The 13397-nt window shown below is 42.2% G+C and overlaps 1 protein-coding gene across 1 annotated transcript in view; it reads right to left on the bottom strand.

Annotated features, from left to right (window-relative positions):
- LOC124622927 (nose resistant to fluoxetine protein 6-like) overlaps positions 1 to 12777 on the bottom strand; it is a 130231-nt gene extending 117454 nt beyond the window's left edge. The window contains exons 1-3 of the mRNA XM_047148717.1: positions 12720 to 12777; positions 12403 to 12545; positions 2341 to 2600 (exon numbers count right to left, since the gene is read on the bottom strand). Coding sequence (XP_047004673.1) covers positions 2341 to 2600; positions 12403 to 12545; positions 12720 to 12777 — 461 coding nt within the window. The remainder of the gene's footprint in view (positions 1 to 2340; positions 2601 to 12402; positions 12546 to 12719) is intronic.
- Between the last annotated feature and the right edge of the window lie 620 nt (positions 12778 to 13397).

Below are 13397 nucleotides of genomic sequence, written 5' to 3'. Positions count from 1 at the left end.
GAGATTGAGTATCAAAGAAAGGAAAACAAGGATAATGGAAAGCAATTGAATTAAATCTGGGAAAACAGTGGGAATTACATTAGTAACTGAGACCTAAAAGTATCGGACGACGTTTTCTATCTGGCTAGTAAAACGATGACCGAAAGAGAGGAGATATAAAATGCAGATAATCTTTGGCAAGGCGAGCATCTTGGAAAAAAGGAATTTGTGAAAATCTCCTGTCCATGCAAGTGACAGAAAGTCTTTTCTGAAGGTATTCATCTCGAGTAGGGAAGTGAAACGTAAACGATGAGCTGTTCAGACAACATGAGAATAGAGAAAGTTCTGAAATGTGGTGCTACAGAAGAATTCAGACGATTAGATGCTAAGATCTCGTAATTAGTCAGGAGGTACTGAATCAAATTTGGGAGATAAGAATTTTGTCGCGAACTTGACTAAAAGAAGGGATCAGTTGATAGGACACATTGTGAGGCATCAAGGAAGCATCAATTTAGTGCTGGAGGGAAGTTTGAGGGGTAAAAGCTGTACCGGGAGATCAAGAGGTGAATAACCAGTAAGCAGGTTAAAATGGAAATAGGTTGCAGTAGTTACTCGGAAATGAACACGTTTGCACACGATAGGCTGGAATTGAATGCTGCTTAGGACTAGTCGTCGGACTTGAATTGAATATCCTGGAGCTCAGGCCAGTCTTCGGACTTTAAAAATTGATTTGAATGTCCTGGCGCTATCGCATGATCTCTGAGCGACGTAAGGAATAATAGCAGGAATGCAGGTTGGTTGTGTATAGGTGTCAGTCACATTAATGTGGTCACCGACTGTGTTCGACGTTAACGTGCGAAAACCACTCACAGACGCAGGTGGCAGTACTACAGTGGAGGGTATATAAAGCCGTTCGGGAGAAGGCGGAAAATGTTGGAGTCGTTGTCGTGTATGGAAATGGAGCGATTTGTCTGACGTCTAAAAGGGCATGATAGTTGTCTTTCGGGGTAAAGGTGGAAGCATTTCCGAAAAAGCGAAGTTTGCAAACTATTCGCGTGCAGCCGTGGTTAACGTATACCGTGCATGCCAAAACGGCGCTGTCCAGAACCGGCCCCAAGGTAACTGTGCTGCGCCACATGCCATAGGTGACAGAGGTGAATGTCGCCGGCCGGTGTGGCCGTGCGGTTCTATGCGCTTCAGTCTGGAACCGTGTGACCGCTACAGTCGCAGGTTCGAATCCTGCTGCGGGAATGGATGTGTGTGATGCCCTTAGGTTAGTTAGGTTTAAGTAGTTATAAGTTCTAGGGGACTGATGACCACAGACGTTAAGTCCCATAGTGCTCAGAGCCATTTGAACCATTTTTGTGAATGTCGGCTGCAGAGATATGTACTGGAAAGTAGGGCTCTAAGTGTTGAGAAACTGAGCCCAAATCAACCAAGGGGCTATCAGCAGTGTCTCCTCAGCAACGTTTCTGCGTATGGGCCTCTTCAGCAGGTTCTGGGTCATGCACCCATGGTGACTGCTGTTCATCGGCAACGACGTCTGGAATTTGCACGCCAGTGGCACAAGTGGACGTCCACTGAGTGGCGACAGGTGGTCTTTTCAGATGAATAACGTTTCGTGCTGCATCGGACAAATGACCATTAGCGTGTACAGCATGAAACGTCCGAAAGCAGAAAACATGCAACAACTGTCGGAAGGTCCAGGTTAATGTATGGGCTGGGGAAAGTATTCGTGGTATTTCCTGAGTGATTTCGTCATTGGACGAACACAAGTATGCGTCTATCCTTGGGGACGACGTTGTCATGCACTCTGTTTTTTCCCCGGCACGATGGTATCTACCAGCAGGGCGACACAACCTGTCACACAACTCGCGCTGTACGTGAGTCGTTCAAAGAGTAGCAGGATGAGTTTACCATACCCCTTGGGCCACCAGACTGCCCGGATTTAAAGCCAATCAAGAATGTGTAGGACCACCTCGATCGAGCTGTTCGCGCCATGGATCTTCAACCGAGAAACCTAGTGCAGCTGGCCACAGCAACGGAGTCGGCATGCCTCCACATCCCTGTCGGTTCCATTCAGAACATCAGTGACTTCTTCCTGCACGTTTCGCAGCAGTCTGTGCTACAACAAAAGGTTATTAAGACTTCTGACAGGTGGTGACATTAATGTGACTGGACAATGTGTAAGTCACAGGCTACAGGGTATTTATTCCACAGTATGGCTTACGACTTAGCTTGAGGGAGCGAAGTTGCCACAAGTCCACGAAAAGTTTGTATCCTTAAATATGCAGTGTAGCTTCAGGGTAAAACAAGTGCTTTGAGGAGATTTCAAGTGGCTGTGTGGGACAGAGAACTTACAGAAAGGCCCAGTCCTTTGGCTCCAGTGGCGACGTCTCGTTGACACTGCAGAGGCTTTGCTGCACGTCCACTGCTACAGCGTCTGCCTGGACACCGGGCAGCAGGCTGGCCACCCGCTTCTGCAGCAGGACCACCACGTCTGCTGGCTCACAGGACGGGGGCACGCATGCCGCCCAGCGCAGAGCGTGGCCCGGCGTGGTCGCCAGCACCTGCCTCTGCGCAGCCAGGAGGTCGTCTGTAGGGGCGTTGCCGTCAAGGAGCTGCCAACAGACAAGGACCAACGTGGCACTCAGCGGGTCTTCAAACAAAGTCAAGCTAATATTCGATGGTGCAATATGTCAACAAAGGGCAGGACTGTTGATTCTCAAAAGTCTTTCTAGGTGTAAGACGTTTGTAAATATTGTCGTGAATATGCTGGTACCATCAACCCCCTCCTCTCCCATCCATTCCCTCGTCTCCACTCCCCCCTGCCCTCCACTCCAACCTCCACCACCACTTACCCCTCCCGTGACGTTCCCCCTCGTCATACTTCTCCTTTCCTCTCTTACTGTCCCCTACCTTCTCCTGTCCTCCCTTCCTCACAATATTATTAAACACCATCCTAAAATTTAGATACTAGCGTTATTATAAATCCAATTTGAAAGAAAGCAGCAGAAGATATTGTAAATGATGTTTTCGAAAGAATTATTAACTAATTCTCAGAAAATCGACTTTTCCTAAGTTTTGAATAGATGCACTACATTCAGTTCTGTACTACAGATAGAGCCCTATCAACAACTGATGTAGCACATGAATGGGAATCAGTAAGTAGGGTAGAATGCTCCCAATTTCTAGATGTACATACTGATGAAAACCTGAGCTGAACTTCTCAAATACTCAAAAGTCACCTACCCTTGCTACTCGTATAATTGCTAATCTTGGAAACAGACGAATTAAGCTCTGACCCATTTAGCGTATTTCAAATCAATAACTTCTTATGGAATAATTTTCGGAGGGTAACTCACTGCAATAAAGTATTAATTGCTGAAAATCAAACAATAAGAATAATACGTGGTGGTAACCCACGGGCGTCATGTAGCTACCTGTTCAAGGAGCTAGGCATTTTAAGGGTGCCGTCGTAATACATGCATTCGCTGGTGAAATTCGTCATAAACAATCCGTTACAATTCGACAAGAACAGTAAGGTCCATACCAATAACACTAGAGGAAAAAATGTCTTTCATGACCAATTATTAAAGCTGTCAGTGGCTCAGAATGGAAATCTTTGATCTTTTGCTCAATGACAAAAAATGTCTTGCAGGTATCACAGCAAATTTTAAATTTTGGACGACTCCTCTTCTGTACACGAATTTCTATTTAAAAATTGGTAGCCTGTAGAAGAAATAAAAAAATTGGTTTCAAGTTAAACTGTGTGAGCAAGACAGAAAAAATGTGTTCATTAATGTTTCCACAAATCGTACAGAGATATCCTGTAAAAAGGCTCGCTCAACGTCATTTCGATTAAAGACCCGTTCAAATAATCTATGGAACATGTAAGTAACTGTATAAATTTGTAACACTCGACACCCCTCATACATATCGTTCATACATGTATCAGCACATTTGAATCCTTCACGGAATCGCAAAAGTCAATAGTTGGTAAAAATGATAAACTTTTAGTAAACTTCATTAATATATAAGATGGACTACCTTTGCTGTAGCCATTCAAACCATGATTTATCAATTTTTTTTAGAAGGGTTGTCAGTTAATGGTTGTTACAGTAATGAACTTCAGTGTGGGTGTCATAAGAGCGCGAGCTTCCGTCTTTGTCAACCACCAAGTTCAAGGCGTGAAGGTAACAAAATTACAAACTCAAAAATGTACAGACTACAAATGAGTTTATTTGGACTTTTTTGTGTGGTAGTACAGAAAAGTAAGATTTTAAGGTGTCGTTATTAGAAGTGTGGTGTCACCATTGTTGGCTCTCTGCCGACAGTAAGCGAAATATAGCCTGCGTAAGCAGCAGCAACGCGCGGTTAAACCTCTCTGGTCATAACAATGAGATATTCAGTTAATTATTTTTGGGTGTGCACCAATTGTAGCAAGGTTCAGAGTCGTTAAAGCGGTGCCGTAATGTGTGTGAGGTTACCACACCAACACTTAGCCATGTACCAGTAACTGTGGGACTCGATCAATTGTTTGCTCATATCAAGTAATAAATAATGATCTGAGGCAGCAAAATAACAAAGGTCTGCGAGATAAAAAATTTTTATAGCGTTTTCAACGCTGATTTTGGGAAAAATAGTGAAAAAATTCCATCGCGTACAGTTATTTCACAAACTGCTTGTCTAGTTTTAGCTTTTTTCGATATTTCAGCATTCTAGTGAGTTTTAATTTTGATTTTCAGGATCTCCATAAACTGTTATTTAGATACACGTAAAATAAAGAGTAATTAGGAGAAACCAGCAGTATTTTCATGTCAGTGCCTGTCTGTCGCGCTGCCCCTTCCCCCGCCATCACCAAGCATTGAGCTTCTGATATTGACCTTCAGTTCGCAGTACCTCTTCACTCTGTGCTGTTCACGTGTTGTTGTTACTAGTGGTTTAAAGTAATGACTTTTTTCTTGTGTTCTTAACTTGTTTTATGGACAATGGCTACCAGAGGATGTTTAAACTCGCCAGATTGCTTCTGCTACATTTGTGGTAACTATACCGTTAAAAAGCAACAAAGAAACTTTTCCGATTTTGTTAAAAAAGTATATTTCGCCTATTTTGGTATAAAGTTAGGCGATAAAGATAAGCCTTAGGCCCTACACATAGTTTGCTCAGTGTGTGTTGAAGAACTGAGGCAATGATTTCAACGAAATCGCAATCCTGTAATACCAGTTGTTTGGAGGGAGCCCAAAACTCATAGTGATGACTCCTGTTTTTGTTAGTATTATTTGAAAACAGTCTTATTTACAATTTTGTTTTTTTTTTATCAACTACTCATTTCACCTTATTTAGGCGTCTTCAGGCCTGAAGATGCCTCAATAAAGTGAAACGCGTAGTTGATAAATAGAAACCTAAAATTGCAACCATAGAATGTTTTCGACTAATACTATTGAACACTGTTTTGCTGATTCATGACACAGATGGATTGAAAGAATTGCTATTTTGGTTCTTGCAACGTACGAGGTTTCAGTTTGAAAAACGTAAAGGATATTTCATACCCTAACATTCAATCAGCCATTCGCCCTGTTCCTCATGGACCTGAAGTACCAATACCCTTTCCTCCAGATTCTTTGGATGATACAGATGATCACGAGCCATTGGCTCAGCAAGGTGATAGTGAAGAAGACAGAGATTGCTACGACTTATGGCACGTTTCAAAAGATAATATGCTCCTGATGAGTGGAGACTTTTTATTGATTCTTCAAAAAGAAGCCTTAAAGCAGTACTTCTACACAATGGCAATAAGTATGCTTCTATACCAGTTGGACATACGGTTCACTTAAAAGAACGTTACGAAAACCTTGAACTGGTTTTAAGCAAATTCTGCTATTCAGACCATCTAATGGACACTATGTGGTGATTTAAAAGTGATTTCAATGCTGCTTGGTCAACAAAGTGGCTATATAAAGTTCCCTTGCCTTCTATGTGAATGGGCTACTAGAGACAGAAAGCAACACTACATAAAGAAAGCTTGGCGATTAGGAAAACCTTACATGTAGGAATTAAAAATGTTGAGAGGAAAAGCCTTGTGGATGCCAAAAAGGTGTTACTTCCACCACTTCACATTAAATTGGGGCTGATGAAACAATTTGTTAAGGCATTGCCAAAAGAAGAGGAGTGTTTCAGATATCTTTGTGGACAGTTTTTTGGTTTATCCGAGGCAAAGCTAAACGAAGGAATTTTTGTCGGACCAGACATTAGAAACCTAATGACTGATCCCAACTTTGTGGACAAAATGGAAACAAAAGTAAAGGCAGCAGGACATCTTTTAAATTAATTGTTACCAGTTTCCTTGGAAACAAGAGATCCAAACTGCAAGACAATCGTAGCAGGCAGGCTCGACAACTTTAAGAAGTTGGGCTGTAACATGAGCATTAAAGTTCATTTTCTCCACTCATATCTTGACTACTTCCCTGCAAACCTTGGTGATGTAAGTGAAGTGCAGTGTGAAAGATTCCACCAAGACATCAAAGAAATGGAAAGAAGATATCAAGGAAGATGGAACGTCAACATGATAGCGGACTACTGCTGGATGATAAAAAGAGATGGTCCTCAACGAGTCCACAGCCGGAAAAGCAATAAAAGAAGCTTCGACAGAAAGCGAAAGCGTTATTATAAGGACTTATGAGCTTAAAGAGAAATGGAAGTGTATTGGAAACGTAGTTTACAACATGACTTATAAATAAAATTTTTATAACGTTGGAAAAAATGTGATAAATTCCTTAAATTTTGTTATTGTACCCTGAAATACTCCCTTTTTTGTGAGAGAACCTGACGTGATAGAAAAGAATGAATTGCATATTTGAAATCAGCGCTGAAAAGTACATAAGACAGTTATCAAATTTCAAACAACTTTCAAAAAATATTTTTTGCATACCTGTGAATTATTTTAGCCAACAAAATGAGTAGTAAATTGTCGAAATTACTGACTGCATGGAGGATCAGGTCAAAAATAGCGCACACGAATATGTGGCGCAGTGCATTTTTCAAGTAGCCATTCGCCTGGATGACGGGGTATGAGGACTCAATCATAGACCTGGTGTAATAAGAACTGCGATTTATTCGACAGGCGACACGTTTCCATTGGCCGATGGTCGAATCCCAGTGGTTCCGCCTCCATTGCAACCTTAACTGACGTTGTCGTTGGGTCAACACAGGAACGGTGTTCTCCGAAACATTTGTGCATGCGCCAGCACTGTACTCTGTCGCCAGATGTGCCACAGATCGCTGCCTATCCTGGATTACACAGTGGCGGATCCTCCGACCTCTATGATCTGTGATGAGACGTGGACATCCAGTATCATGCGGCCTGCTCATTACTTCACCACCATTCAATCACTTTTTATATGCGCTGACGGCAGTAATACGCAAACAGGCGACCAGCTTCGCCTTTTCACTGATTCTCGTTTCTAGTCGCAGTACCACAACAATGCGCCATTTGTCAAACCCTCTTATATAAATGGATTTCCGCATTTGCGGCCAGTATCTTCACTATGATGACAGGCAATTTGTCCCTCTTCCGCTTACATTTTTCCTTACTGCGCCACGTTCCCGCAACATCACCAGAAGGCATGCAGTCTCGCGGTGGTCAGTGGTCATAATGTTTAGGCTCATCAGTGTAAATTATGTTCGCCCCGATAGGTGAGTGGTCGGTGTGACAGATTACCGTCCTTCGGCCCCGGGTTCGATTCCCGCCTTGGTCGGGGATTTTCTCCGCTCAGGGACTGGGTGTTGTGTTGTCTTCATCATTTCATCCCCATCCGGCGTGCAGGTCGCCCAATGTGGCGTCGAATGTAATAAGACCTGCACCAAGGCGGCCGCACCTGTCCCGTAAGGGGCCTCCCGGCCAATGACGCCAAACGCTCATTTCCATTTCCAGAGTAAATTATGTGTGTTGCCGGTTTAAGGCGATTCTGCCTTTGCCCATCGGCACTTACTTGAGCTCACATTGCCTGCTGTCGTAATGTTCGCCCTGAACTCTCTTTTCGCCTGTCGACTTACCATTGTTCGCAGCAGTGACCTGTCTAGTCCATCTCAGGCTACGATCCAAATTTGTTGTCCAGTAGTGCATTGTCGAATGCTGTACTCGTATGCGCTTCCACAATCGACTATGGCATACTGTGGTACCTGTCATTAAAATATTATTGCCCATCGTAGGTGACTCTAGCTGCTTCTTCTTCTTATTCTCATTCCTCAGTATTTGAACCGCAACGTAGAGCGGGGTCCGCTCTTTTGGGTCTTCATCTTCTCTTGGATTAGATTCGATTAGATTAGATGTACTTTTCCTTCCAGTTGATCCGTAGTGAGATCTTCTGGGACGTGAACCATGCCAGAAAACAAGAATACACAATAAACATGTACAAGCTAAGAACAGATATGATAATGTAACTTACATAAATCCCAAATGAAATTGGCCTTGTGGGTCTGGAATCGGAAAATAAAGAAAAGAAAAAAATTGATGCATATCTACATTTAAAAGGATAAAAAAAACTTGTCACCAAATATTAAATGTCCAACACACTTAAGTGCATTTGATAGTTCTTAGGCTAGTATATCCACGAATTATCAAATTAAAAAATAAAATAAATAAAAATAAAATAAAAGTAAAATTTTACAGCACTTATTTATAGTGAACGCATTACTGCACAAAATTTATGCAGAAGTGAGATTGTACGCAGTATTCACACATTAAGTGATATTATTAATAACATACATCTACATCAGCGTGATTACCCTGCTATTCACAATAAAGTGAACCACCTTCAAGCTGTGTCTCTACCGTTCCACTCTCGAATGGCACGCGGAAAAAAGAGCACTTAAATTTTTCTGTGCAAGTCCTGGTTTCTCGTATTTTGTTGTGATCATTTATCCCCATGTAGGTGAGTGCCAACAGAATGTTTTCGCAATCGGAGGAGAAAACTGGTGACTGAAATTTCATACATCAGTGCACGCATCAATCGGTTCCGCTAAGAAATTCATCAATAGAGTAGAAAGAGTTTGCCAACAGTAAATCCTTTAGACTCTTACCAAACTGAATTTTATCATTAGCTAAACTTTTTATGGCTGCTGGCATGTTAGTGAAAATGTGTATTGCTGAATAGTGGACAACTTTCCGAACCAAAGCAAGTAACTTTAAATATTTGTGAAACTTATTCTTATCTCCAGTATTAGTTCCATGAACTGAGCTGTTGCTTCGAAAAAAAACCATATATATTTAATAACAAATATCGTTAAGGAGCAAATATGTTGGGAAGCAATTGTTAGTACCCTAGTTCCTTTCTGATTAGCTTATGTTGACAACTATTTTTAAATAATGATATGAATTTATCATGGAATAGATTAAATTTTGTCAGCATTTCGTTCATTATAAATTTCATCGCAATTCATCTCTTGATAACTATTCACGCCGGCCGTTGTGGCTGAGAGGTTCTAGACGCTACAGTCTGGAACTGCGCGACCGCTACGGTCGCAGGTTCGAATCCTGCCTCGGGCATGGATGTGTGTGATGTCCTTAGGTTAGTTAGGTTTAAGTAGTTCTAAGTTCTAGAGGACTGATGACCTTAGTAGTTAAGACCCATAGTGCTCAGAGCCATCTGAACCATTTTTTGAGCTATTCACGAAAAAGTTTTTCCTGGAGGCTTTAATTCTTCTGACCGATTTTCACTGAGGAGGATCAGTACTGTAATGTGCTATTGTATTTACCCTAACTGTGCATCTTGATCAGAGAGAGCGTTTTCTACTGGGTAAACAGCTACTTTATTTCTTTGAGCTTCACCAAAGAAAAAATTATCAGTTATGGTGCTACTGTCTTTTTCAACCGGTGTTGTAAAGGTAATTACTGAGATGAAATTTTAGAATCCAAATGAAGTGTTCAGATAATGTTTCCTAACAGACTCCTTTAGAAAATCAGTGTCGAAATCACTACAGGCTATTAACTGCTTGCTGCTGTTTGACAAATACCACGGCAAGGAATCTAAATTCCTCATAAACAATTCAAAATTTCCTGTGGGGACCATTACACAGTTACATTATAAATGAACTATTTTTCAATATTAATTCAGAGGCACACACTGTTATGTGCTGATCACTACAAAATCTAACTGTCTCAACGTTTGTAGACTTGTGTACTATCATATACATGTAACAACTCCTTCTTTCCCCACATTCGTTCTGCACGAATAAGATGCTTGAGTGTAATCTTTTATATGTCACTTGTACATACACCCTAATGGTTATGTGTGCCTAGATAGAAGATGTCTATCTTTTACGAGCCCTCTAAATTTTCGAAACAGACAAGAAGCTCTTGTTTCTTATTACTCAGTCCTCTAATGTTTTGATGAAATAAGCTAACCTTATTGTGCATTCTTAGGCATTTTGTGTGGGTCTTCTGTTATTTTGACTTCTTTAAAACATGGTACCTTAATCCTGATCTAACCTCAAAAAGGGTACTTCTCTGATGCCTGTAACCACAGGACTCTTGGTTTGTGTGATGATGGGCCCTGTAAATTCTCTGTGAAAAGGTCAGCCAACCTATCTTCTCTTCTTTTCAGGTGCGTGTGGTGCCTAGTATATCTCCATCTCCTAATGGCAACAGCAGCCACGGCACTAATATAACATTTCATTTCCATCAGCAGCAACCTGTTCAATTTACAGCTATGTGATTTATGGTGCAACTGAAATTTAGCGGATTGGTTTTAGTACTCGTGTGGATGACTTCACACTTTTCATTATTTAAGGTTAAATGTTACGTTTCGCACCATAAACGTCTTACCTAAATCATTTTGCAATTGGTTTTGATCATTTGATAACTTTACGAGAAGCTAAATGAAAGAATTACCTGCAAACAATCTAAGATTGTTGCTCAGATTGTCTCCTAAATTGTTTACGTACACTATGTGATCAGAAATATCCGGACACCTGGCTGAAAATGACTTACAAGTTCGTGGCGCCCTCCATCGGTAAAGCTGGAATTCAATATGGTGTTGGACCACCCTTAGCCTTGATGAAAGCTTCCATTCTCGCAGGCATACGTTCAATATGATGCTGGAAGGTTTCTTGGGGAATGGCAGGCCATTCTTCACGGAGTGCTGCACTGAGGAAAGTATCGGTGTCGGTCGGTGAGGCCTGGCAGGAAGTCGGTGTTCCAAAACGTCCCAAAGTTATTCTATAGAATTCAGGTCAGGACTCTGCAGGCCAGTCCATTACAAGGATTACCACTGCGCCAAAGGTCGTGCATTATGAACAGGTGCTCGATCGTGTTGAAAGATGCAATCGCCAACCCTGAATTGCTCTTCAACGGTGTGAAGCAAGAAGGTGCTTGAATCACCAATGTAGGGCTGTGTTGAGATAGAGCCACGCAAAATAAGAAGTGGTGCAAGCCCCCTCCATGAAAAACACGACCACACCATAACACCACCGCCTCCGAATTTTACTGTTGGCACTACACACGCTCGCAGATGACGTTACCGGGCATTTGCCATACCCACACCCTGCCATCAGATCGCCACATTGTGTACCGTGATTCGTCACTCAACACAACGTTTTTCCACCGTTTAATCGTTCAATGTTACGTTCCTTAGACTAAACGAGGCGTTGTTAGGCATTTACCGGTATGATGTGTGGCTTATGAGCAGCCACTCGACCATGAAATCCATGCTTTCTCCCCTCCCGCCTAACAGCCAAAGAAATTGTTCGTGTACACGTTGATGGGTTCTCTTCAACGTGATGCAGTAAGGCCTCATCCAGTAATGGTGTGCGGCGTCTCCATGAGACATCGCAATCACGCCTGCTGACGGTCAAGGTACCCTGTCTCGAAGCCGATGCGTAATTGTGGCGAAAAGGGTATGCGATGGAGTCGAATGTTGTGCAGGACGCCATTGATAAAGGCGACGAGCAGCTCTTCTGTTACCGCGACCTTCGCCATTCAGAAAGATCATATCTGCGTATTCTGCAAACGTATACTCAGCCATATTGCTCTAACACTCACAGACTCACGTATGAGGCTCGAACCAGGTCAGAGAGGAAGGACAGACGTCAGGTGAGATCAGCCGATCCGACATAGCCAAGCCTGCCCCCCCCCCCCCCCCCCCCGTTTCCACCGTGACTACCCTATTGCCTACTTAGTGGGTATCTATTTAAAATATTATGTAATCACCTCTAAAAGTCCCAAAAGTTTGTAAAGCGAATTTCCGAACATGCTACATAAAGTACCATACCTGATTAGATCACAATATTTTAAAAAGTTGGGCATGAAATACCTCTCTTGGTACTGCGAAGGTTAAAGGGATAAAAATCAGCGGGATCGTGAAATCGATCACGAGCAGTATTCCTCTAACTCGTCGAAGTCGCACACAGCTAGGTAAGACTCACCTTTCTCAGTGAAGCCTGCGGCAGATGCACGGTGGCCAGACAGTACTTGGCGCCGGCATCCAGGCACTCGTCAAAGTTCCCCAGCAGCGCCGTGTTGCCCTCCAGAAATCCAGGCACCGGCAGCTGACCCCACGAGTCGAGCACTGCAAAAGTTACGAAATTTAGAACAAATGCAGTTGCGTTTTTAGCTGACTTTCCGAGAATACAGCATTGTGAGGACGAAGAGACCCGACAGAGGGAAGAAATTCTAAAATATTACAAGCATCTTTTAAGAAAGGACGCTTTTCAGTCGCACCCCTGGGGTTGAGCCCACATACATTGGTCTGCAATCTGAGTAGCTGTAGGAAACATCCCAGCCAGAAATATGGCGCCCATTCGCAGCCTGGCCACACCTGCTTCCAATAACAGGTGGAAATGCCAAACCGTATGAAGGAGACAAGGAGAAAGATGCTCTGCTAATAAAAATGACAGAAGTCTGTCTTTCCCAAGCAGAGGTGGAACAGCAGAAAGATATAGAATTCCACTCATTTACTCGATCAAATATCAACAGTCTGCAGACCTATGTTCACAAGCTTACAGCTAAGTCGAATACTGATAATGGTGAGTGCAGACTTCGATTTTATACCATATAAAATAATCAGGTGCCCAATTTGTGAAAGTTTGTTGCTGTTGTAGTTCATAAAATAGTTATATGACAGACTTATTTCTAAAATTTTTGGACAAATGCTTTCCTGATGATGTTCTATCTGAAGTTAAATTTTGTGGAGTTTATGCTGAAGCGATGTTCTGAGCACTGATGTAAATACATTCGTGAATGTTCTAATACAATAATAATAATAATAATAATAAAATAATAATAAAAATATTATTATTATTATTTTAATCTTTGGCATATGTGAGTCTTTGAAACTGAGTCTGATGGGATGTTACACTTGGAGGGGAGTCAGTAACAAACTGTGATCCCACCCAGAGCCGAAATGTAGATCCACCTCTGT

This window comes from Schistocerca americana, chromosome 7, assembly GCF_021461395.2.
Source record: "Schistocerca americana isolate TAMUIC-IGC-003095 chromosome 7, iqSchAmer2.1, whole genome shotgun sequence".
NCBI classification, from domain to species: domain Eukaryota; kingdom Metazoa; phylum Arthropoda; class Insecta; order Orthoptera; family Acrididae; genus Schistocerca; species Schistocerca americana.
This window is presented reverse-complemented; position numbering and strand designations above follow the sequence as displayed.